Here is a 26,017-nt window from a genome sequence, read left to right on the forward strand (position 1 = left end):
CTGTAACATGGGAAAATCACTAAGTTGAAATCTTTGCTGACTGGTCTTACTTGATAATCCACAAACAGTGTGACTTTAGCCCAGTAATGGTTAAGCTACAGGAAGAGCATAACTGCTATCACTTTGGACTGGTGGCAGCCATTAAAGAGGAAAATGTGTGCATGAGGACACTGAAAAAAGCATAGCACACTCTAGTGAATGCAAGAAACTCAAGAATCCTGAATCAGCCCTAACCAAGTTTTCAAGTGCAGAAATCATTCATATTGTGGTGGAGAGTGGGCAAAGGGGAGCAAAAGTAGTCCATTTGGTAGCCAATATATCTTTGGAGTAGACCATTGTTGTAATTGCTTGTGTGACCACAGTGGATCAGTACAGATCTTCAGTTCCTATTTACTAGAGTATTAAGAACATAAGAACATAAGCAGTGCCTCCTCCGGGTCAGACCATAGGTCCATCCTGCCCAGCAGTCTGCTCCCGCGGCGGCCCAAACAGGTCACGACCTGTCTGAATCACCAGAAGGGGCTCCCTTGCCACCTTGGTTTCTCATTGAAGTCCTATCTTCCCATCGAAGTCCTAACCCTCCGGTCTTGCACATGCACGACCTGATTGGGTTTCTATACTTATTACCTGGTTAGCTTTCTATACTTGTGTTACATCCCAGCACCTCTCTCAGTATCCCACGATCCCTTTATCCCTCAGAAATCCGTCCAATCCCTGTTTGAATCCCTGTACCGTACTCTGCCTGATCACTTCCTCCGGTAGCGCATTCCAAGTGTCCACGACCCTTTGTGTGAAAAAAAAACTTCCTTGCATTTGTTTTGAACCTATCTCCCTTCAGTTTCTCCGAATGCCCCCTCGTACCTGTTGTCCCCTTCAGCCTGAAGAATCTGTCCCTATCCACCCTCTCTATGCCCCTCATGATCTTGAAGGTCTCTATCATATCTCCCCTGAGCCTCCTTTTTTCCAGAGAGAAGAGCCCCAGCCTATCCAACCTCTCGGCGTATGGGCAGTGTTCCAGCCCTCTTACCAGTTTCGTTGCTCTCCTTTGGACTCTCTCAAGTACTGCCATGTCCTTCTTGAGGTACGGCGACCAATATTGAACGCAGTATTCCAGATGTGGATGCACCATCGCTCGATACAATGGCATGATGACTTCCCACGTCCTGGTTGTTATGCCCCTCTTTATGATGCCCAGCATCCTGTTGGCTTTTTTCGAGGCTGCTGCGCACTGTGCAGATGGCTTCAGTGATGCATCCACCAGCACACCCAAGTCTCTCTCAAGACTGCTGTCTCCCAACAATGCCCCCCCCAATTTGTAGTTGAACAACGGGTTCTTTTTCCCTATATGCATGACCTTGCATTTTTCCACGTTAAAGCGCATTTGCCATTTGTTTGCCCAGTCTTCCAGTTTGTCCAGGTCCCTTTGTAGGTCCTCACACTCCTCCCTGGTCCTAACTCTGCCGCACAGTTTGGTATCGTCTGCAAATTTTATAACCTCGCACTTTGCCTCCTTTTCCAGGTCATTGATAAATATGTTGAAGAGTAATGGCCCCAGCACCGATCCCTGTGGCACACCGCTCGTGACTCCCCGCCAGTCAGAATATTGTCCCTTTACTCCAACCCTCTGCAGTCTACCCGACAACCAGTGCTCGATCCATCTGTGCACATCCCCTCCCACCCCGTGGTTCCACAGCTTCCTAAGCAGCCTTTCATGTGGCACCTTGTCGAAAGCCTTTTGAAAATCGAGGTAAATGATGTCTATAGGTTCCCCATTGTCCACCCGACTGCTTATTCCCTCAAAGAAGTACAGAAGGTTCGTTAAGCATGAACTTCCCTTACAGAATCCATGCTGGCTTGTTCTCAGTAGGCCATTTCTCTCGATGTGCTCGCAAATACTGTCCTTGATCATAGCTTCCACCATCTTCCCTATAATTGAAGTCAGGCTCACCGGCCTGTAGTTCCAGGGGTCACCCCTCGATCCCTTCTTGAAGATAGGTGTGACATTCGCCAATTTCCAGTCCTCTGGTACCTCTCCAGTTTTCAAGGATAGGTTGCAAACATGCTGGATTGTGCCCGCTATTTCTTGTCTTAGTTCCTTTAGAACCCTTGGGTGGTTCCCGTCTGGGCCCGGCGATTTGCCGCTTTTTAACCTGTCTATCTTTTTGAGGACATCCTCCTTACTTACCTCTATGTGTTCCAATTTTTCAGCCTGTTCCCCACTCATGAGCTCCTCTGAGTCCGGTATATTAGATGTGTCTTCGCTCGTGAAAACCGACGAGAAGAACGTGTTCAACCTCTCAGCTACCTCTTTATCCTCCTTAATCACTCCCTTTCTATCCCCATTGTCCAACGGCCCCACCTCCTCTCTCGCTGGTCGCTTCCCCTTTACGTAACTGAAGAATGCCTTGAAGTTTTTCGCCTCCCTGGCCAGCCCCTCTTCGTATTTCCCTTTTGCTTTTCTAACCTCTCGGTGGCATTCCTTTTGGCATTTCCTGTGCGCCTGGTGATTTTCCTCCGTTGGGTCCTTTTTCCATCTCCGGAAGGATACTTTTTTGTCATTTATTGCCCTCTTTACTTCTGTTGAGCTCCAAACCGGGTCCTTTGACCGCTTGTTCTTGCCGCCTTTCCTGAAACTGGGGACGTACATTCTTTGTGCTTCCTGCAGGGTGTCCCTGAATAGGGTCCAGGCGCTTCCTACAGTCTCCATCCTAAGGATGTTTCTGAGCTTCCTCCCCACCATTTCCCTCATAGCAACATAGTTCCCTTTCCTGAAGTTGAGTGCAGTTGTTGCGGTCCTCCTTACTGTGGGTGTCCCCCTTTCTAATGTGAATCTGATCGCGTTGTGGTCACTGTTGCCTAGTGGTCCTCCCACTTCTACCCCTCTTGCAGGCCCCCCTAATCCGTTTAGGATGAGGTCAAGAGTAGCACTCCCTCGCGTCGGTTCCCTGACTAGTTGCTCCATGAAGCAGTCCCTCACAGCTTCTACAAATCCTGTTTCCCTAGTGCAGTTGGAGTGACCCATACTCCAGTCAATCCCCGGGTAGTTGAAGTCCCCCATCACTGTTACATTTCCAGTCCTGCATTCTTGTCTCAGTTCAGCTTCCAAGTCGTGTCCGACTCCTTCCGGCGTACCAGGTGGGCGATAGTACAGCCCCAGTTTTATGCCTGCACCCTTGTTTCCCGGCAATTTGACCCATAGCGATTCCAGCCCCTCTGCCTTCTTTGCCATATCCATCCCGACTGAGTAGATAGAGTCCTTTATATATAGTGCTAAGCCTCCCCCCTTCTTGTGGGTCCTGTCCCTCCTGTAGAGCTTGTACCCCGGCAGCGCCACATCCCATTGATTCTCCTCTGTCCACCATGTTTCTGTAATTCCAATTATATCCAGGTCTTCCCCTTTGGCCACGACCTCTAGTTCACCCATCTTGGCCATGAGGCTTCTTGCATTTGCGTACAAGCACCGCAGGTCCCGTCGTTTTTCCTCCACCTCTGTATTTACCTGGGCCGCCTCCCCTTGAACTTCGGGCAGTTCTCCTGTTCCCTGTGCTTCTGCTTTGCCCTCAGCCTTTACCCTTGTAGCTTTCGGTTTCCCCACATTCCCGCCACCCCACTTCCCCGCTTTTCCTCTGGGTTTTCTAGCCCTACCGGCCCCCTCCTGGGCTATCATCCCTTGAGCCTCCGTTTGATCCCCCTCGCCTTGTGGCACCCCTATATTGCCCTCAGCTTTCGCCCTCGTGCCACCCAGTCCCCTTGTGTCTCCTCCCAGCAAGCTCCCTTTACCTGATGTTTCCCTCGCTGTCTGATCATAAGATCCACCGGTCTCTCTACTTCCTCTTTGCAGTCAGCCCGTTCAGCATCTGTTCTGGATACTGTTGTCCGAAGCGTCAACATCAGATCAGCTGTCGGCTTTCCCCCTCTCCTCAGTTTAAAGCCCTCTCGATCTCCTTCCTCACATTGGCTGCCAGTAGTTTAGTTCCCGCTGTGCTCAGGTGTAGGCCGTCCCGCCGGTAGAGCTTACTCTTTCCCCAGAAGGACATCCAGTTCCTCACAAAGTGGAAGCCCTCCTCCTGGCACCATCTCCTCAACCATGCATTCACAGCCTGGAGGTCTGCCTGCCTCTTTGCATCTGCTCTCGGTATAGGCAGGCTCGGTACAGGCCAATATTGGCATCATGGGCTTTCTGGTTGTTCCAGTGAATAACATATTTTGTTGTAACTAAGAAATATTTGTACCGGTTGTTCCGTGTAAGTAATAATAGTGAGTAGCCTGACTGGAAACTGATGTTCATGACTCTTAAGATTTTGATATATGGTTACATATCGGGTAGTAGGAAAGGAAGGAGGGGGGAAGTTGGAGATGGTGTGAGAAAGAGAGTATGGTATGAGAAATTGGGACTGGTGCTCTATTGTAGGGTAAAAGGAAAGTGCTGGTCTAGAGAATTGGATGAGGATCCAGTTACATATTTGTATATTAGATATGTGTGGCTGTTGTTATATATGACTTGTCTTAAAATATGGGCGCTATTACAACTGCTTTAAATATTTTGACTTTAATGTTTAAGGATTATAACCCCTTAACAAATACACAGCTGAAAGCTGTGAAAAAGCAGAAATGGATAAAAAGGAGCAATGCAAAACCAAAGAAGAAGAAGTTGGAAAAAAGTGCAATCTGACCAACAAAAGCTATGGGTACCAATGAATTTAAACAAAGTACCTTTAATGAAAGCTTAAAACCAACACGCAACAGCTATTGGAATGCATCTAGTGCAGTGGTCTCAAATTCGCGGCCCACCAGGTACTATTTTGAGGCCCTCAGTATGTCTATCATAATCACAAAAGTAAAATAAAACAGTTTTTTGATCATATGTCTCTTTAGCTATAAATTACAATATTATTATTAAGACTTAGCCAAAAGGAAAGATTTATAAACTATAAAATTGTCATTTCTTTAACAAGACATTAACTATTTTTTCTGAGGCCCTCTAAGTACCTACAAGTCCAAAATGTGGCCCTGCAAAGGGTTTGAGTTTGAGACCACTGATCTAGTGCTATAACAAAAAGCATTTAAAATCAACTGAAATGGTGAAAGACAGCAAAACTGACCACCAGAGCAATGGATGAAAACAAATGTGTGACAATTACTAAAACGGGAACATAGCAAAAAGCACTAGAAGGCGGCATACGGTTCCACAGAAAAGGTGAAATGAGTAATCTGTGATACTAATGAAAGGGAACCATGAAACCACCAAAATGGTGTCTCATTAAAAGCTATAAAAAGGAACAGAAGTGAAAAAAAGTGATGTGTGTATATGAGGGTGCTTGAAAGATACTTACCAAAGATAACTTACTGTCAAAAAATCAGTATGCCGATACATCTATACAGAATACAGTTGATTAAGAAAAAAAGTGAAGTATACACATGCTATTTTGAAGATGTAAGGGGGCATAGCTTTTGTTGGTCAGGTACTTTTTTTTTCACATTCTGCTTATTCTTTGGTTTCACATTGTTCCTTTTTATCCATTTCTACTTTTTCACAGCTTTCAGCTGTTATATCTTTAACCTAGTACAACATGCACTGCTAAAATCAAGAAGCATTGAATTGGGCCTCAAAGGAAAACTCATGGCATGGATAGAGTCCTTTCTATCCAAAAGACTAACGATGGTAGAATGGCAGAGGAACACAAGCAACTGGAAAGAAACAGACATAGGAGTACCACAGGAATCTGCTATGTCACCCATGCTGTTCAACATCTTCCTTCTACAGCTGGGGAAATTCATAAGAAAACTAGGATGGGAATGCTACATCTACATCAGGGATCTCAAAGTCCCTCCCTTGAGGGCCACAATCCAGTCGGGTTTTCAGGATTTCCCCAATGAATATGCATTGAAAGAAGTGTATGCACATAGATCTCATGCATATTCATGGGAAAATCCTGAAAACCCGACTGGATTGCGGCCCTCAAGGAGGGACTTTGAGACCCCTGATCTACATGGATGTCCAACTGATCTTCCCACTGAAAATTCTATTCTGTTTTTGAATTGTAAGCCACCTAGACCTTTTGTATTGGCAGGATATCAAATGAACAATAAACATAAACATGAAGAAATGAAATGCGAAGACAAAACGGTGGATCAAGACAGGCCTAGAGAAAATCTTCGGATGGTTCCAAACAAATGTAGCTAACAAGGATAAAACAGAACTAATTCTAATTAACAAATGAGGAGGAAATAGCTTGATGATCAAATGCATCGTGAAAAATGCTATTGGCAAACTCTACTGGATTAGAGGACTTAAACCCTATCTCACCTATCAAACAATGGCCAATGTATTGAAAACCATCTTAAAAAACGCTAACTCTGTAATGTAACACCATTAAAGAAGCTCAATCTCAATAGTAACTGAAATGGCTGTCTGGACATCTGTCCAGCCCTGCATTTGTTTTCCTAATAAAAATGGGAGAAATACTGTACAAAATGAATACTGTACCTCTCTCTGCTCTTTGAGTTTCCTTTGCCATATGGAATTAGCAACATGAATGTGACTGTAGTGAGTCACATAGCAGCTGGCAATAAGAACATGGTGAAGTGTGGTACCATGATTCATGGCTTCTAGAACATTCTTCACATGATTCAGAGATACCTCTGCTTCAGCAAGTATTCCACCAGTGACAAGCTGCATGGTGCAAGGGACCAGAGCAATCTGTCCAGCACAGAATATTAATTCTCCCTCAACCTAAAAGGTAAAAACAAAATGGAACAAACATTTCAGTACTTTTTGAGCTGACAGTTAATGACTTAATGAGATTTATATTGGTCAGGCTGCAAATTAGATTTTAAATCAACATAGAAGCACATTTTTCATATATCCCATTCTCACTTTTGAGGTATTTTGTGTATGCTTATATACCTATGTATATATATCTATAATTTTACATGTAATGTAAGCATTCTAAATAGTTTAGGAACTTATAGAGAACAGGAAAATATAAGATCAGACTACTAGTACTGATACTATGTAACATCACTACTCAGCTGTAGGAAAGGTAGAAAAAGAAACATGTGGCACATGAGGTAACTAGGACCCTTAGGCACCTATTGACATCATATATACCTAATATACTACTTCCCCCAATGCACTGTGCATGTGTCCCTCCCTTAGACCTATATATTCTTCTGTTATGCTCAGCCACTGGGAACCCAGATTCGGTCCTATTCTGGGTGGAGGACACTTGTGGGGTGGGGAGGGGAGGGGAGGGGGGCTTGTTTGCGCCATCATGCAGGCTCACCACTCTGCCTTTGCCGGCAAAAGCACAGTCTGTCCCATTCTAGGGGGAGAAAACCTAGCAGGGACCAGACTGCACCACAATACTGGCTTCTAGAAAGCACAATGGACTGGGGGGGGGGTGTCTAGCAGTGTGTGGCACCATTTGGACCCATGTAGACTTGCACGGCCATTCTGATGCTGACCTGAGGTCCCTTTCCATCCAGCATCTGCTCCTCCCCTCTTTCCATCCAGCATCTGCCCCTCTGTCTCCTGCTTCTGCCCAGCATCTGATCTATTTCCGCTCTTCCTCCTTTCTGCCCTCTCTGTCATCCCATCCATCATCCACTCTTCTTTCTCCCCCTTCCATCCAGCATCTGCCCATCTTTCCCCCCTTTCAGCCCAGCATCTGCTTCATTTCTCTTTCTCCCCCTTCTATTCAGTGTCTGCTCCATCTTTCTCTTTCCTCCCTTCCATCCGTATCTTCCCCCTCTCATCCTTTCCATTCAATGTCTTCCTCCCCTCTCCTTTTCTTTACATCCATCATCTGTCTTTTTCTCTCTCCCCAGGCACTCCAGCTTGTCTTATCTTTCCCCTTTCATCCAATGTGTATGATCCCTCCCCCTTTCTATCCACAGTCTGTCTCTTCTTACCTCCTACATCCAGTATCTACCCCCCTCCCACCTCAGACGCCACCAGACTGATGCAAAGCCTTCCCTCCGATGTCAGCTCTGACTTCGGGGGAAGACTTCTGGGTTGGCTACATATGGCGTGCTGCAGGCTGCCTCCAACCCCTACTGTTATCTGGACTTGAATGAAGTGGTGGAAGGGAGTGCATTTTTGGACACAGAAGTCATGAACTGGGGAGAGAGGAAGGGAGGGAAAGAGATGCTGAGGTGGGGGAGGAAATAGAAAGGGAGAATTGGGTGTGGGTGTGTCAATGAGCGGGAAAGAGAGATGGTTGTGTACACATGGCAAATGGAAGAAAGAGGAGAATTTTTGGTCGTAGGGAGGGAGGTACAGAATATGATAGGGAAGAAAAAGATGAGAGTGAGAAATGTGGCAAGGGAACAATGGGACAGATTGAAAGGGATGCAAGAAGGAGGAATGTTGGACAGTGGTGAAGGAATGGAGGGAGAGATGTTGCATGGTGCTGGAGAGGGGTGATAGAAGGAGAAATGTTGGGCATGGGGCTGGTGGGCAGGCACGAAAGATGAGAAAGAGATAAATGCTGGACCATGGTAGGGGGAACCAATGGACAGCAACAGAAGAATTTACAGAAGATGGGAAAGTGGAAAAAAGAAACTGGGACCAACTTTATGGAAAAATAAGTCTCCAGACAACAAAGGTAAAAAACGGAATTTATTGACTAAAATATGTTAGCTTTGGGAAATGTATATGGCAGATATCTTTGTTTTGTGTTCAAAAGAAAATGAAATGCATTTTTGGTTTTATTTCTACAGTGTTGAAGTATTTGCTGACCCTTGCTGTGACTGGTGGGGATCCCCAAGCACCGCCAGCAGAGGACCTCCTCTAGAGATGGCCAGAACTCCCCTCCACCAAGCGCAGCAGTCGCTGGCAGCATCCATGAGCCACTGAGGTGCCAGCATCTGTGACTCAGGGACGCTACTGCTGCCTGCCAAGCTTGGCAAAAGGGACCCCCGGCCAACTGCAAAGGAAGTCCTCAGCTGACAGCTTGTGGGTTCTCATCAGCTGAGTATTTATATTTTATATTTACATTAGAGGTTCTGGTAGAAACCCATTTACAAAGTATGTATTCTTCCCAATTAATATTTCCAAATTAATAAAGTCTCTTTGCTTATTTGTAAATGGGTCTCTACCAGAGCCTTTAATTCAGTAGCATAATTAAATAAAATAACTATTTCTGAAGTTTATAGGGAAGGGGGGATTCCTCGCGGGGACGGATGGGATTCTTCGCGGGGACGGGTGGGGGACGGAGGGGATTCCTCGCGGGGATGGGTGGGGATGGAGGGGATTCCTCAAGGGGACAGGTAGGGATGGGTGGGATTTCTGTCCCCGCGCAACTCTCTACTCTGTACTCGGGGTCAACTGCCAGCAGCCTAGGTGGCATCAATCTGGCTGGAAGCAAACTCAGTTTTATGAGAACAGCCCCCAAGAGGGCTTTGTCTGCACACTAACAGTCTGCTACCTAATTATAGAACCCCTCCCTGGATCCAGCTAGTCCATATTCTCCTTAACTGCTACTCTTGTGCCTCACTAAACAGCCAGATTTCAGAGTATTCTACAAATGTTCTTATTTATCCGCTTTCACCAAAAAAGATATTAACAAGTTACTTCACTTCTTTTATAATCCCCCAAAGAAATAAAAATAGGATAGTCTTTCATCATTCAGTAATATAATTTTTTCCTTCCCAAACAACACAACCGAGGTCCATGCCCCTTCCTCATTTCTGTCCTTAGGGCTGCTCACTCTTTCCCTTGACATAAATAATTCAACCATCTTGTCACCCTAGATCAGTAGCTCTCAACCTTTAGATTTTAGCAAAACCTTTTGACAATGTTCCACACAGACATCTAATAAATAAACTGAGTGCCCTTGGGATGGGTCCCAAAGTGATGGGCTGGGTCAGGAACTGGTTAAGTGGAAGGCGACAGAGGGTAGTGATCAATGGAGATCGCTCTGAGGAAAGGGATGTTACCAGTAGTGTGCCTCAAGGTTCTGTTCTTGGGCCTGTTCTTTTTAGCATTTTTATAAATGATATTGCTGAAGGGTTGTCTGGTAAGATTTGCCTCTTTGCGGATGATACCAACAAAATCTGCAACAGAGTAGACACGCTGGATGGTGTGAATAACACGAAGAAAGACCTGGCAAAGCTTGAAGAATGGTCTGAAATTTGGCAGCTAAAATTTAATGCTAAGAAATGCAAGATCATACATTTGGGCTGCAAAAACTAGAGGGAACGGTACAGTTTAGGGGGGTGAAGAACTTATGTGCACGACGGAAGAGTGGGACTTGGGTGTGACAATCTTAAGGTGGCCAAACAGGTTGAAAAGGTAACAGCGAAAGCTAGAAGGATGCTAGGTTGCATAGGAAGAAGTATGGCCAATAGGAAAAAGGAGGTATATTGATACCTCTGTATAAGACTCTGGTGAGACCTCATTTAGAATATTGTGTACAATTCTGGAGGCTGCACCTTCAAAAAAATATAAAAAGGATTGAGTCGATCCAGAGGAAAGCTACTAAAATGGTGTGTGGTCTTCGTGATAAGGCGTATGGGAACAGACTTAAAGATCTCAATCTGTATACTTTGGAGGAAAGGCGGGAGAGGGGAGATATGAAAAGAGTCGTTTAAATACCTACATAATATACAAATGTGCATGAGTCGAGTTTCATTTGAAATGTTCACTTAGATTCTTCATTAATGTCTGTAATTCTAATGACATGATTAGAGAGATCATCAAAGTCTTTCTCCTCTGTTACAATGTCCCACACATATAGCTGGACACTCATTAGACATGATCCTTGTACCAACTTCGCAAAAAGATCACTTCCAAATTAAATCTTGCACTCCCCTGCCCTGGTCTGATCATTTTCTAATTTCTTTTTTCCAGGTTACTAAGCTTAAATTGCTAAATCTTAACCCCAAGATCATACGCTCTCGGGACTATTCAAAATTAAACGACACATCTATTTCCTCTCATTTTTAATCTAGCATGACACAAATGCTAGAAGCTTCTATTGATGACAAATTAACTTCATGGACAAACTCCATTACCAAACTGTTTGATACAGTTGCTCCCATCTTTACGCAATACATTTCCCAACGTAAGCAGAAAAACCCTTGGTATAACTCCAACTTATTGCTAATCAAAAAACAATTATGCTCTCTGGAAAGAAAATGGAGACATAAAAAAACTTTACATCATATATAATAAAATGGTAAGCGCGCATGCGCACTCGCGCCGCGTGTTCCCTGATCTGTCACGCTGTGGTGGCACGAGTGCGCATGCGCTAGATGGCACGGAGTGAGGGACCGGCACTTATGGGAAGGAGAACAGGCCCGGGATTTGGAAGACGGCAGACGCCAAAAAGGGCTCGCTCAGCCAGAGGAAGACGGACAAACTGAAATCTGAAGTTGGTTGTTGGGGGGGGAGAGGCGCTCACTCGCCCCATGCCCCATCATACTCCCCATCCGCTACAAAGGACTCCAGGACACCCTCGGCTGTCGGTTTAAGGCCCGCGCGGCGGTGTGGCTGCCAGGAGGAGTCGGTTTCAGTGTAAGGCAGATCGTCGTCGTCGCCCCCATCCCTCCCGGCGCACACGAACCCCTTCACGCGGTCTGGTCGTTACCCTTACTCCCTTGCAGTCCCCCCTTCACGCGGTCCCGACAAACCTCTCGCCTATAGCAGCGGCTTCAGCACTCTACACACGCTGCTTCGCGGCCTTCTACTGCCCTGATTTGCTCCACCGCGTCCCTGATGACATCAGTCTGGGTACTGGAACAGTCCCAAAAAGGTGGAAAGAGTCCATCATTTATCCAATACTGAAAGATCGCAAAGTTAGCCCACTTGACGTCTCGAATTATAGCCCAATCGCAAATATTCCATTTCTGGCAAAGCTTGTCGAGAAAATTGTTTTCTGACAAATTTCAGATTTCATCAAACAAACTTATGTTCTTCACCCAAATCAGACTGGATTTCGCCAACACCACTCTACTGAACTCTCTCTTATTGGGCTAACTACTAAAATTCTTTATCATTTAGACCATCATCAATCTGTGCTATTTATCTCTTTAGATCTCTCATCGGCTTTTGACACCATTGACCATAAACTTTTCCTATCTCGATTACAAGGCGTTGGCATTACAGACCAAGTCCTCGACTTGTTTTCCTCTTTTTTCACAGATCGGATCTCCAAGGTTGTATTTAATTCAACCTCTTCAGATTCCCTCACAACTGCTTACGGTATACCGCAAGGTTCAATTCTATCCCCTTTGCTTTTTAACATCTTCTTAGCTCCTTTACTACTCTGTGCCAATCTATTGGTTTCACAACTTTTGCTTATGCCGACGATGTCCAATTAGTACATCCAATAGATCTAAATAACCCGAATGAAATTATCATCATTAATGAAAAGTTAGAAAAGATTAATTCTTGGCTTGATGCCCACATGCTCTCCTTGAATATAAATAAATCAAAATTAATGATTTTTCCTTTCAAAGACGGCCTCTCACTTTTAACTCCTCTTACTCTCAAAAATCTCCCTATCAAAGCAGTGCCTTCATTAAAACTACTAGGAGTCCCCTTTAACAGCAAATTTACTTATCACCAGCATATCGGCTGCGTATGATTAAAACTCTAACAAAACTATTAGAGCCCGCGTTTTTGAATATCCTAATCCATTCATTGGTCATTTCTTGCTTAGACTACTGCAATGCCCTTCTTAAGGGTATCCCAAAAAAAGAAATAAACAGACTTCAAATGGTTCAAAATACTGCAGTAAAAGTTCTATTTAACGCAAAGAAGTATGATCACGTTACACCTCTTGTCCAAAGCTCATTGGTTACCTATAGAGCATAGGATCAGTTATAAAATTCTACTACAGTGGCACCTCGGTTTACGAGTGCACCGGTTTGCGAGTGTTTTGCAAGACGAGCAAAACATTCGCAAAATCGGCGCCTCGGAAACCGAGCGCGCCTCGATTTGCGATCGCCCCCCCCTGCAAACCGGCACCCTCCCCCCCGCAATCCGGCACCCCCCCGCCGCCATCGGGCACCCCTCTGCCACCATCAGGCACCCCCCCACCGCAACCTGAGGTCCCCCAATCCACCCGAACTCTCTTCTTACTTCAGTGTAGCCTCCACACCGGCACCGGCACCAGCATGTCCTGCCGGTGCCCGAAGATCTGCTTCCTGTGCTGGGTCTTGAGCATTACGCATGCTCAAGGCCTGAGAGTTCACATTCTATCAAAGCGAGTTTCCATTATTTCCTATGGGGAAACTCGCTTTGATAAATGAGCATTTTGGATTAAGAGCATGCTCCTGGAACGGATTATGCTCGTAATCCAAGGTACCACTGCTAATCTTTAAAACGAAAGCAAATAGCCAGTCAGAATTTATTAACAACTTACTTATCCCTTATAACCAATCTAGGACCCTACATTCTACTGCACACAATCTTCTCACTGTTTCCTCACTGAAACACATTAGTACAATGAGGAACACGATCTTTTCTGTAAGTGCACCTTTTCTTTGGAACAGTATCCCTAACTACTTGCGGGATAATACATCACTGATAAAATTTAAGGAAATGCTTGAGACATTCTTATTCCGCGATGCCTTTGTAACCTAAATTATCCTTTTAAGGATGACTTTAGTTTTTAGAAAAATCTTTTAATATCATTTCCCCAACCTTATGTTTTTACCTTTAAGTGTTTTCTATTTTCTCTAACAATTGGAGTTCCTATCCCTTCTTTCCTCTTGTTCCTGTTCGTCTTTGTCCTTGAATTGTTCTTTTCCCTTGGTCTGTTTTAGATTAAATTATACTTTTACTGGTATATTATTATGACATGTTTGTACACTGCCTAGAAGTCTTGGGTAGGCGATATAGTAAATTTTAAATAAACTTGAAACTCTGCAATGAGAGGGCATAGGATGAAGTTAAGAGGTGATAGGCATAAGAACATAAGAAATGCCTCTGCTGGGTCAGACCCGAGGTCCATCGTGCCCAGCAGTCCGCTCACACGGCGGCTCAACAGGTCCAGGACCTGTGCAGTAATCTTCTATCTATACCCCTCTATCCCCATTTCCAGTAGGAATTTGTCCAATCCTTTCTTGAACCCCAGTACCGTACTCTGCCTTATAACATCCTCTGGAAGCGCATTCCAGGTGTCCACCACACGTTGGGTAAAGAAGAACTTCCTAGCATTTGTTTTGAATCTGTCCCCTTTCAACTTTTCCGAATGCCCTCTTGTTCTCTTATTTTTTGAAAGTTCGAAGAATCTGTCCCTCTCTACTCTCTCTATGCCCTTCATGATCTTGTAAGTCTCTATCATATCCCCTCTAAGTCTCCTCTTCTCCAGGGAAAAGAGACCCAGCTTCTCCAATCTCTCAGAATATGACAGGTTTTCCATACCTATTATCAGATGTGTTGCTCTCCTTTGAACCCTCTCGACTAACGCCATATCCTTCTTAAGATACGGCGACCAATATTGGACGCAGTACTCCAAATGCGGGCGCACCATCGCCCGATACAACGGCAGGATAACTTCTTTTGTTCTGGCTGTAATACCCTTTTTGATTATACCAAGCATTCTATTCGCTCTCTTAGCGGCCGCTGCACACTGTGCCGACGGCTTCATTGTCATGTCCACCATTACCCCCAAGTCCCTTTCCTGGGTACTCTTATTCAATAACATCCCTCCCATTGTATAGTTGTACCTCAAGTTTCTGCTCCCCACATGTAATACTTTACATTTTTCAATGTTGAACTTCATCTGCCATTTCGCCGCCCATTCTTCTAATTTGTTCAAGTCCCTTTGCAACTTTTCGCAGTCCTCTGTAGTCCGAGCTCCATTAAATAGTTTGGTGTCGTCCGCAAATTTTATTATCTCGCACTTCGTTCCTGTTTCTAGATCATTTATGAAGATATTAAATAGCAGCGGCCCGAGCACCGAGCCCTGCGGGACACCACTCGTGACCCTCCTCCAGTCGGAGTAGTGACCCTTCACTCCTACCCTTTGTTTTCTACCCTCCAACCAGTTTCTGATCCATCTATGTACGTCTCCTTCCACCCCATGGTTCTTCAGTTTCCGGAGTAGACGTTCATGGGGCACCTTGTCAAAGGCTTTTTGGAAATCTAGATATATGATGTCTATGGGGTCTCCTTTGTCCATCCGTTTGTTGATCCCTTCGAAGAAGTGCAATAAGTTCGTTAGGCACGATCTTCCCTTGCAGAAACCATGCTGGCTGGTTATCAGAAGTTCATGTTTTTCAAAATGTTGATCGATGTTTTCTTTTATCAGTGCTTCTGCCATTTTCCCCGGAACCAAAGTCAGGCTCACCGGCCTGTAGTTTCCCGGGTCACCTCTTGATCCCTTTTTAAAGATGGGCGTAACGTTGGCTATCTTCCAATCTTCCGGGATCTCGCCTGTTTTCAGGGATAAGTTGCAAATTTGCTGCAGTAGTTCCGCTATCTCCTCCTTTAATTCCTTCAGAACCCTTGGATGTATGCCATCCGGACCCGGGGATTTGTCAGTTTTTAGTTTTTCTATCTGCCTACGAACGTCCTCAAGGCTCACTTCTATGGATGTTAATTTTTCTGCCTGATTTCCGTTGAAGAATTGCTCAGGTTCCGGTATGTTGGACGTGTTTTCGTTTGTAAATACAGACGAGAAGAGCATGTTAAGCCTTTCTGCCACTACCTTCTCCTCCTTCACCACTCCCTTCCTGTCTCCGTCGTCCAGTGGTCCCACTTCCTCTCTAGCCGGCTGCTTCCCTTTAACATATCTGAAGAATGGTTTGAAATTTCTTGCTTCCCTGGCTAGCCTCTCTTCATACTCTCTTTTGGCTTTCCGAACCTCACGGTGACATTCTTTTTGATGCTTCTTGTGCTCTTTCCAGTTCCCCTCAGTTTTGTCCTTTTTCCATTTCTTGAATGATTTTTTCTTATTGCCTATCGCTTCCTTCACTGTTTTGGTTATCCACGCCGGGTCTTTTGTTCGATTCTTTTTACACCCCTTCCTGAATCTGGGGATATACAGATTTTGCGCCTCGCTCACCATGTCCCTGAAGAAGGACCAGGCATGATTTACCGTTAGCCATGTTTTGGAAGTGTTCCTAAGTTTCTTCCTTACCAATTCCCTCATTGCTTCGTAGTTTCCTTTCCTGAAGTTAAAGGTTGTTGCAATGGATCTCTTGCCTTTTGACACTCCTACCTCAACCTTGAACTTGATCATATTATGATCGCTGTTTCCCAACGGTCCCACTACTTCTACTTCCTTTGCAGGTCCCCTTAACCCATTTAGGATTAGATCCAGAGTGGCATTTCCTCTCGTCGGTTCTCTAACAAGCTGTTCCATGAAACAATCCTGTGTAGCTTCCAGGAATTTTGTCTCCCTAGCGCATTTCGAGCTTCCAAGCCTCCAGTCTATCCCAGGGTAGTTGAAGTCTCCCATAATAACCGTGTTGCCGCTTTTGCATTCACGCTTCATCTCGGCTTCCATTTCCTCATCGATATCTCTGGTTTGCCCCGGTGGGCGATAAAATAGGCCCATCTTTATTTCAGGCCCTTTCCTTCCCGGTATTTTAACCCATAGAGATTCCGGCTTGCTGGCCGTCTCTGCTGTGTCCATTTGTGTGGATTGTATGCCTTCTTTTATGTATAGGGCTATTCCACCTCCTTTTTGTCCTGTTCTGTCCTGGCGATAGAGCTTGTATCCCGGTAGTGCTGTATCCCATTTGCTTTCCTCATTCCACCATGTTTCAGAGATTCCAATGATGTCGATGTCTTCTGCGTTGGCCAAGGCTTCTAGTTCCCCCATTTTGTTTCTTAGGCTCCTTGCATTAGCATATATGCACTTTAGATCCTGGTATTTTGCTGTCCTCCTTTCTTTTCCCTGTGCTTCGGTCCATATTTTCTTCTCTTTTGCTGCAGACATTGTAACCACTTCTTCTGGGTTAGTCGACTCCTGCAGTTTGTCCCTTGTTCCTTCCCAGCTATTTTTCCCCTCGGTATCTTCACAGGATACCGTCTTCCGAATCGTCGACCCTTTGTCAACTGTCGGCTTTCCCCTTCTTCTTAGTTTAAAGCCTGTTCTATTCCTCTCTTGACGTTGTTTGCTAGGAGTCTAGTTCCTGCTGCGCTCAGGCTCCGGAGTAATCTGAGGAAATACTTTTTTACGGAAAGGGTGGTAGATTACATTACATTAGTGACTTCTATTCCGCCCATACCTTGCAGTTTTGGGCGGATTACAAAAGAAGCTAACTGGAACATATCCAGGAAAGTTACAATTATGGATTTAAGATTACAAAAAGATAAATGGACATTTCCAGGAGAATTACAATTTAGGGAGCTGTTTACATGGTTGAGACTTTGAAGACAAAAATTGCAAGAATAGAAGAGACTTTGAGGGGGAATTTACAAGGGGGGAATGACAAGGGGAAGCGTTAAGATATCTGGATAAATTTTTTTGAATAGCAGGGTTTTGATTTCTTTTTGAAAAGATTGATGCGTGGAACAGTCTCCCGGAAGAGGTGGTGGAAATAGAGACTGTGTCTGAAATCAAGAGGGCTTGGGATCTCTCAGAGAGAGAAAGAGATAATGGTTACTGTGGATGGGCAGACTAGATGGGCCATTTGTCCTTTGTCTGCCGTCATGTTTCTAATGTCTGTGACAAACACAAATTCACAGCTGAACAACAACCCCTCTCCTAAATAGTTCATTGTTAAAAATGATTGAAGGGAAATAACTTCTATTTGAGACTTTTATCTCTCTTTTTTAAAAAATTGTTTATCAAGTTTTTCAACTACAATTGTGCAACAAATGATTCACAAATATGGATACTTAAAAACAAGCACAGACTTCAACCTACAATTATATTATCCCCACCCTCCCACCTGATATACAAGTAAAATAAAATCTTAATAAAACTATTCATGAAATCCCTAAATCAAGTTCCCATTCCATTTCCTCCCCCTCCCCCCCTCCCTGGATGTGTATGTTTAAATGTCTATAAAATAAAACTCATTTATTCTTCCTTACAAAATTTAGCCAATGGCTCCCAAACATCCATAAAACTCTTGTAACGTCCCTGTTGTATGGCCACACAACGCTCCATTTTAAAGGTATAACATAGAGATTCACAGATTATAAAAGTTATTAAATTTTATTTTTTTCAAAGAAGCTTTCATCTTCATTTACTTTATTAATGAGAAATCAGGGACCAATGTGTTGCATACAGTTTTTCCACATGAGATTAAATAGTAAGCAAATTCACTATTAGCATTAAGATACAGTGAGACTTGGAAACCTGCAACAAGCATGATACCAGCTGCAGAAATCCTGAGAGAGAACAAAGAAACTTTTATCCATTCTAGAGTCTATATAGCTTATCATACAAAACAAATATTTTTCAAATTCTGATGTCACCTCAGTAACAGCAAAACAAAATCCCTCTGCTACCAGATTCTGTGAAGTAACACCAAATCCTGCAGATATGCTAATTGGAAACTATGTAGAACATATGGCCAGCAGACCGGCAACATTTCCATTTGGAAATGGTCATAGAGGTAGCTGAGAAGCAGAAATAAGGACCAGTTATCAGAGATTTGCCTTTACTACTCAGCTGAGTTGGGAGACTGTTCTAGTCGACTTCTGCCTCAATATATCTAAGCAGTCAGCTGTGCTGTTCGGCAGTGTGGTGCTCTTGCCCCGCCCACATGGGTGACATCATCAAGTCCTGCCAGGCTCCTGGTGTGAAAAGCTCACCTGATTCTGAGGCATACTGCCAAAGGGGCTTATTAAGGGGAATGTCCTTTGTGGGCACCTGCATGTGCTGTGAGGCCACAATATTCTGGCCCAAGGCCATGTTAAACTCCCAGGTATTCCAGGTGCTGGGTCAGCTCCAGCTGGCTATTCTTAAAGCTGACGATCCATCCCAAGTTCTGAAGGAGTTGGACCACTCTCAAAACTACCAGTTTGCTTTCCTCCTTGAATGGGGCTCTGATTAGCCAACTGTCCAAATATGGATGTACCTGAATCCCTGCCTTGCAAAGGTGTGCTGCCACCACCATCACCTTGGTAAAGTGTGAAGTGCCATTACAAAGCTGAATGGAAGCGCTGAGGACTGGAAATGCTAGTCCAGCACATGAAACTGAATGTACCTCCTTTGGGCAGAAAAAATGGGAATGTGGAGATAGGCCTCCATCAAATCCAAGGTGGCAAGAAACTCCCCCCGTGCCACTGCTGCTATGATCTACCGAACAGTCTCCATGCGGTAATGCAGCATTGATCTACTTGAGGTTAAGAATTGGTCTCCAATCATCTGAGCCTTTCTTTGGTATGATTAACGTGACCATTTATTTTTTTCATCAAAACGGGACATCTATTAATTGTTAGTCCCGCCCTAACCCCATCCTCAATTTCTTCCATTCATTTTCATGTACACATAATATCTTATCCATAAAATTAAAATCCCCCACAAAGCACACTATACGCAGAGAAAATGTTAATTATTTATATTTGGGGGGTTTTCAAAGATGTCAAGGCAGATGACTTTAAAATACGCAATGTTATCTCAATAACTATAGAAAAATAGACAAATATAGTGCAAAATATAGACAGCAGATATAAATTCTCAAAACTGACACATTTTGATCACTAAATTGAAAATAAAATCATTTTTTCTACTTTGCTGTCTGGTGATTTCATGAGTCTCTGGTTGTGTTTCCTTCTAACTGTGTATCCTTTCTTTCATTTCTGTCTTTCTTTCTGCACTCAGGCCCAACAACTGTCCCTTTCTATTACCTCCTTCCTTCCTTCCTATGTCCTTAGTGCCCGCAGTGCCTCCTTTCCATGTCCTTAGTGCCCCTTCCTATGTCCTCAGTGCCCCCCGTGCCTCCTTCCCATGTCCTCAGTGCCCCCAGTGCCTCCTTCCAATGTCCTTAGTGCCCCTTCCTATGTCCTTAGTGCCCTCAGTTCCTCCTTCCTATGTCCTTAGTGCCCCTTCCTATATCCTTAGTGCCCCCAGTGCCTCCTTCCTATGTCCTCAGTGCCTTCTTCCCATGTCCTTAGTGCCCCCAGTGCTTCCTTCCTATGTTCTTAGTGCCTCCTTCCTATGTCCTTTGTGCCCCCAGTTCCTCCTTCCTATGTCCTTAGAGCCCCTTCCTGTCCTTTGTGCCCCCAGTGCCTCCTTCCTATGTCCTTAGTGCCCCTTCCAGTGTCATTAGTGCCTCCTTCCCATGTCCTTAGTGTCCCCAGTGTCTCCTTCCCATGTCCTCAGTGCCCGTGTCTCCTTCCCATGTCCTTAGTGCCCCTTCCTTTGTCCTTAGTGCTCCCAGTGACTCCTTTCTATGTCCCTAGTTCCCCCAGTTCTCCTTCCCATGTCCTCAGTGCCCCCAGTGCCTCCTTCCTATGTCCTTAGTGCCCCTTCCTATGTCCTTAGTGCCCCTAGTGCCTCCTTCCCATATCCTCTGCCTCCTCCCATGTCCTTAGTGCTCCCAGTGCCTCCTTCCTATGTCCTTAGTGCCCTTTCCTATGTCCTTAGTGCCCCTTCCTTCATATGTCCTTAGTGCCCCTTCCTGTGTCCTTAGTGCCCTGTGCCTCCTTCCCAAGTCCTTAGTGCCCCTGTGCCTCCTTCCTATGTCCTTAGTGCCTCTTCCTGTGTCCTCAGTGCCCTTTTCTATGTCCTTAGTGTCCTCAGTGCCTCCTTCCTATGTCTCCCTCACTGCCTTCCTGCCTATGTCCCATCCCCTCCACCAAAGCCAGCCTGCCTACCTCCCTTCCTCCCACGCCAAAGCCTATATCTCTCCAGCGCCCGATTCAACCTCCCCCATTCGCCGCCACTGCTGCCTGTCAGCCTCCCTCCAGCGCTAATTCAAACCCCCGCCCGCTGCTGCATCTTCTTGCCGCCCAGAAGCCTTCTTGCCGACATCAATTCTGACATCGGAGAGGAAGTTCTGGGCCAGCCAGGCAGTGATTGGCTGGCGCAGAACTTCCTTTCCAACATCAGAATTGACGTCGGGAAGACAGCTTCTGGGTGGCAAGAAGAAGATGCAGCAGCGGCGGGTGGGGGTTTGAATCGGCACTGTAGGGAAGGGAAGTGATCGCCTGTCCCGTTGTCCTGGTGCACAGCTTAGGGACGCTGTCCCTGAAAACAGGACATTTCGGCATCCCGAAGCGGTGGGTCAGGACAACAGGACAGTCGGTCCAATAATGGGACGTATGGTCACCTTAGGTATGATACAGTATATGGAGTATCTGCCTAAGCCCAATTCTTCGTCTGGAACTGGCTCTATGGCATGAAGTAGCCTTTGTACAATTGTCTAGACTCTGAGGGCTCTCTCTGGCTGGACAGTCAGCAAATCTACAAAGAGATATAGAAAGGGGACACAAAACTTGATTTTGTAACCCCCTCGAACAACTTCTAGGACCCAACGGTCTCTGCCTGAGCTCAGACCAACTAAAAAGCCGACAGCCTGCCTATCTGGGGTGGCTTGTTTCTTGTCCTGGCATCATTGTGCTTTCTTGAAAGCTGGTGGGGGGGGGATAAGGGGACAAGAGCCAGAAGCTTGCTGTCTCCTATCCCCACTGAGCCCTGAAAGGACATCTGCATCATTTGGCTTCCTGCTTAAGCATGGAATCTTCAAGAGCTTTTAAAATTCCCACATCCCATACCCCTGGTTGTCTGGGGTCTGCTTTCTGGCACGGCCTTAGGGTGATGGTCCAGAATGCTGGCCATCAGATCATCTAGACTTTTGCCAGATAGCATCTGCCCTTGAAAAGGAAGCCTGCTCAGAGTGGTTTTAGAGGCTGAAGCTCCTGCCCACTGTCTGATTCAGACAGAGCATCCACTGGGCAGATAGCATAACTCTGATATCATTCAGAGCATCTGCTATATAATCCATTCCAGATAGGAGCATTTGGGGATCTTAGTCATCCTCTGAGGCTGGTACTAGAGACAGATGGGTGTGGTAAGTCCGTGTCACAAAGAAGCTGCTTCCTTAATCCCCACTTGAAGACCATATCCACTTTATAGTCCTGAGTATCCTTTAACATCACACTTCCTTCATTTGGCAAGGTGGTTTGTTTGGTGACATGTGCCACCAGCAAATCCACCTTTGGTTGAAGAAACATCTGCTGGGAATCCAGAGCCCTCGGATAAAACTTGGTCATAGTCTTAGTAACTCGCAAGGACCCTTCTGTGACCAGCTTTGTGATATTCAGATGCAATAGATAGAATGAGGTCTGAGCAACTGAATCGCTCATAATTGAGCTATGTGATGAGGGGGCTGGAGGAACTTCCAGCTTTAGTTCTCATAGTGAGGTAGAAATAATGCCCGAGAGTGCAGAGGCTTTGAACGGCTGGCGCACCATGGGGTTTCCCCCTGGTCCAGGGCCACTACCGCTTCTTGACCACTGCTCCCATGCAGAGAACCAGACTCTACCACAGAAACTGCATCATGGGATAATAGTGCAAAGTAATTGGACTTTCCATCCTCCCAGTCTTTGTCAGACTGAACCTCCTGGTCCAACTCTGTGTCCTCATCTGTCAGGGCGCATGTTCAGGGGAGATCCCCTGCGCTACCACCTTCGTTGCGCTAAACGCAGATGCTGAGGACCTTCGGCAGTTCAAACAGGCATTCCACAAAAGTCTCTCATAATCTGGGGTGAAGTCTTGTACTGGGGGGTCTTGAGGACCCTGGCAGGGACCCCTGCCAGTCCTTCTGGGCTCCGCAGCTACTCCATATCTGCACTTGGCCAATAAACCTTCTGAAGGCGCTGGAAAGTGTCTCTTCTCTTGGCAATGCACCTCCTAGGGAACCCCAGCCCTTTAGGACTCAGAGGAGGCTGAGCCCAAGGGTTCCAACCCCTCCCCTTCATGCTCCATTTACAAGCTGGTCATGGATGCTCCTCAATTGACCATCAAGTGCAAACCTGGCATGATATATGGGGTAGGAAACCTGTTGACCATTAACTGTTAAAGAAGATGCACGTTAAAAACTTTGTAAGGACTAAGCTAACCTTTTCAGGGCATTCCTATGCAGGATTTATAGTAAAATTTTTCTATCTAATGCACAAGTATTGGCACCCTATGGAGGGGGCATTATGTGGATGCAGAGGTAAATAACAAGAAAACAAACAATTTAATTGGCTGATATTTTGCTTGATATTTAATTGGCTGATGTTATGCTTGATGGCATTACGGCTGTGACATCTAATATTGTATTAAGAACATAAGAACATAAGCATTGCCTCTGCCGGGTCAGACCAGGGGTCCATCGTGCCCGGCAGTCCGCTCCCACGGCGGCCCTCCAGGTCCATGACCTGAAAGTTTTCCCTACCTAACCTAAAATGTCCATACCCTATTCGCTCAAAGTCCTGTAAGGTAAACCTCTATCTGTACCCTGTTATCCACTTCGCTTCCAGGAAGTCATCCAGTCCCTTTTTGAACCCCAGAATTGTACTCTGTCTTATCACCTCTCCGGGAAGCGCGTTCCAGGTGTCCACCACCCGTTGAGTGAAGAAGAACTTCCTTGCATTCGTTATGAATCCGTCTCCTCTCAGTTTTTCTGAATGACCTCTTGTTTTAGTTGTCCCTGCTAGTCTAAAGAATCTGTCCCTCTCCACCTTCTCTATGCCTTTCATGATTTTATAAGTCTCTATCATGTCCCCTCTCAGTCTCCGCTTTTCCAGGGTAAAGAGCCCCAGCCTGTCTAACCGTTCGGCATATGAAAGGTTCTCCATACCCTTTATCATCCTCGTTGCTCTCCTCTGGACCCTCTCGAGTATTGCCATGTCCTTCTTGAGGTATGGCGACCAGTATTGGACGCAGTATTCCAGATGTGGGCGCACCATTGCTCGATACAGTGGCAGGATAATTTCCTTTGTTCTGGTAGTGATACCTTTTTTGATAATGCCCAACATTCTGCTCGCTTTTTTTGAGGCCACTGCACATTGCACCGCCGGCTTCATTGTGTTATCCACCAATACCCCCAGATCTTTTTCTTGGCTGCCTTCCCCGAGTACCCTCCCTCCCATCGTATAGCTGTACATGGAGTTCCCCTTCCCTATGTGCAAGACCTTACATTTCTCCACATTGAAGCTCATCTGCCATTTTTTTGCCCACTCACTCAGTTTGTTCAGGTCGCTCTGCAGTTCTATGCATTTCTCAACAGTTCTGACCCTGCTGGAGAGTTTTGTGTCATCCGCGAATTTGATAACTTCGCACTTCGTCCCCATTTCTAGATCATTAATAAATATATTGAACAGCAGTGGTCCCAGCACTGACCCTTGCGGAACACCACTTGTGACCCCTATCCAGTCAGAGTAGTGCCCCTTTACTCCTACCCTCTGCTTCCTGCCCGCCAGCCAATTTTTGATCCATCTGTGCACGTCCCCTTCTACTCCGTGACTCCACAGTTTCTTCAGTAGGCGTTCATGGGGCACCTTGTCAAAGGCTTTTTGGAAATCTAGATATACGATGTCTACGGGGTCACCTTGGTCCAATTGTTTACTTATCCCCTCAAAGAAATGCAGCAGATTCGTCTGGCATGATCGGCCTTTACAGAAACCATGCTGGCTTGATCTCATTAGATTATGTTTTCCTATATGCTCATTGATACCTTCCCTGATCAGTGATTCGGCCATCTTCCCCAGAACAGAGGTTAAGCTCACCGGTCTGTAGTTTCCCGGGTCGCCTCTCGATCCTTTTTTGAAGATCGGTGTAACATTCGCTATCTTCCAGTCCTCCGGGATTACCCATGTTCTCAAGAACAGGTTGCAAATATGCCGCAGTAACTCTGCTGTTTCATCTCTGAGCTCTTTCAGTATTCTCGGGTGGATCCTGTCTGGGCCCGGGGCTTTGTCAATTTTTAATCTATCTATCTGCCTGAGAACGTCTTCGAGGGTTACCTCCATGCATGATAATTTCCCCTCTTGATCTCCATAAAGATCGGTAGTAGAGGAGGATTCTAGTGGTTAATGCAGCCCTCCATTGTCCAAGATACAAAATAAGTAGTACCTGTATATATATAAACTCCTTCGACTGCTTGCCCTGCATCGATAGCATGGAATATTGCTACACCTTGGGTTTTGGCCAGGTACTAGGGACCTGGATTGGCCACTGTGAGAACGGGCTACTGGGCTTGATGGACTATTGGTCTGACCCAGTAAGGCTATTCTTATATTCTTATTTTGATTTTAAGTAACATTGAGGGGTTTTAAGGCAGATGGGGGCTTTAGAATAAAAGATTGTTTAAAAACAAAGATGGTTGCCTCCAGTAAAATCATGCCAAAAATAGCCTGTGGGGACTTCCCTTAAGTATAAAAATTGCAGGGAAAGGGGTTTTAGAGGTGGGGGACCTTGGCTCTGGCTGCAGAAACCTTTAAATTTCACTTTTGGTGACCACACCCCGATTGTCCCCATATGCTATAATAGCCTTACTCACTGCAATGTGCCTGCCTGCTTCAGCTCAGGAATGCAGCTGGAATAAATTTATTTATTTGGTTAGTTTTATATCTCATCCTCCCAAACTCAGAACAGGTAACAAGGTTGACATACATAAAGCATATGGAAAGGGGGAGTCAAAGAGGTGGGGAACTCTGCCTCACAGGTTCATTGGATGAACTTGGTCTTTGGGCGACCAGTTGGACCGAGGTCAGAGCTTCAACCCCTAGAAAACCTCAAACCGGCCCACTATTAATCCCGGCCAAGCCTGGGAGGAGCCAATCAGTCTACACTCAAGCTTCTGATAAATCAGGAATATGAGCAGCTATATGGAGGACGGCCTCTGAGCTCAAAAAATACAAAAGCAGGCTGGCTAGCTAGGTGTCCCCGAGGGCTTATCCTACTAGCAGAAGACTTCCGCAGCATGAGTGTGCGTCTTTTCCCATACAGGGATCCCAACAAGTGGGAACCTCCAGGCACTAAGCCTCTGACCAAACACTTAGTAAAAAAAATACCACAAAATAAGAAAACTGCACAGCAGAAACACTTCTGTACAACCTTGCAGAAAAAAAATGAGAGTGCAGGAGCAGATCCCTGGTAAAGAAGGC

General features: G+C 45.5%; 1 protein-coding gene across 6 annotated transcripts in view; it reads right to left on the bottom strand.

The window, feature by feature from the left end:
• DPH6 (diphthamine biosynthesis 6) overlaps positions 1–26,017 on the bottom strand; it is a 370,732-nt gene that overhangs the window by 32,315 nt on the left and 312,400 nt on the right. For all 6 annotated transcript variants that reach the window (XM_033952068.1, XM_033952065.1, XM_033952066.1 and 3 more), the window contains one exon: positions 6,488–6,733. In XM_033952068.1, the coding sequence (XP_033807959.1) occupies positions 6,488–6,733 (246 nt within the window). The remainder of the gene's footprint in view (positions 1–6,487; positions 6,734–26,017) is intronic.

Source organism: Geotrypetes seraphini, chromosome 7, assembly GCF_902459505.1.
Source record: "Geotrypetes seraphini chromosome 7, aGeoSer1.1, whole genome shotgun sequence".
NCBI lineage: Eukaryota > Metazoa > Chordata > Amphibia > Gymnophiona > Dermophiidae > Geotrypetes > Geotrypetes seraphini.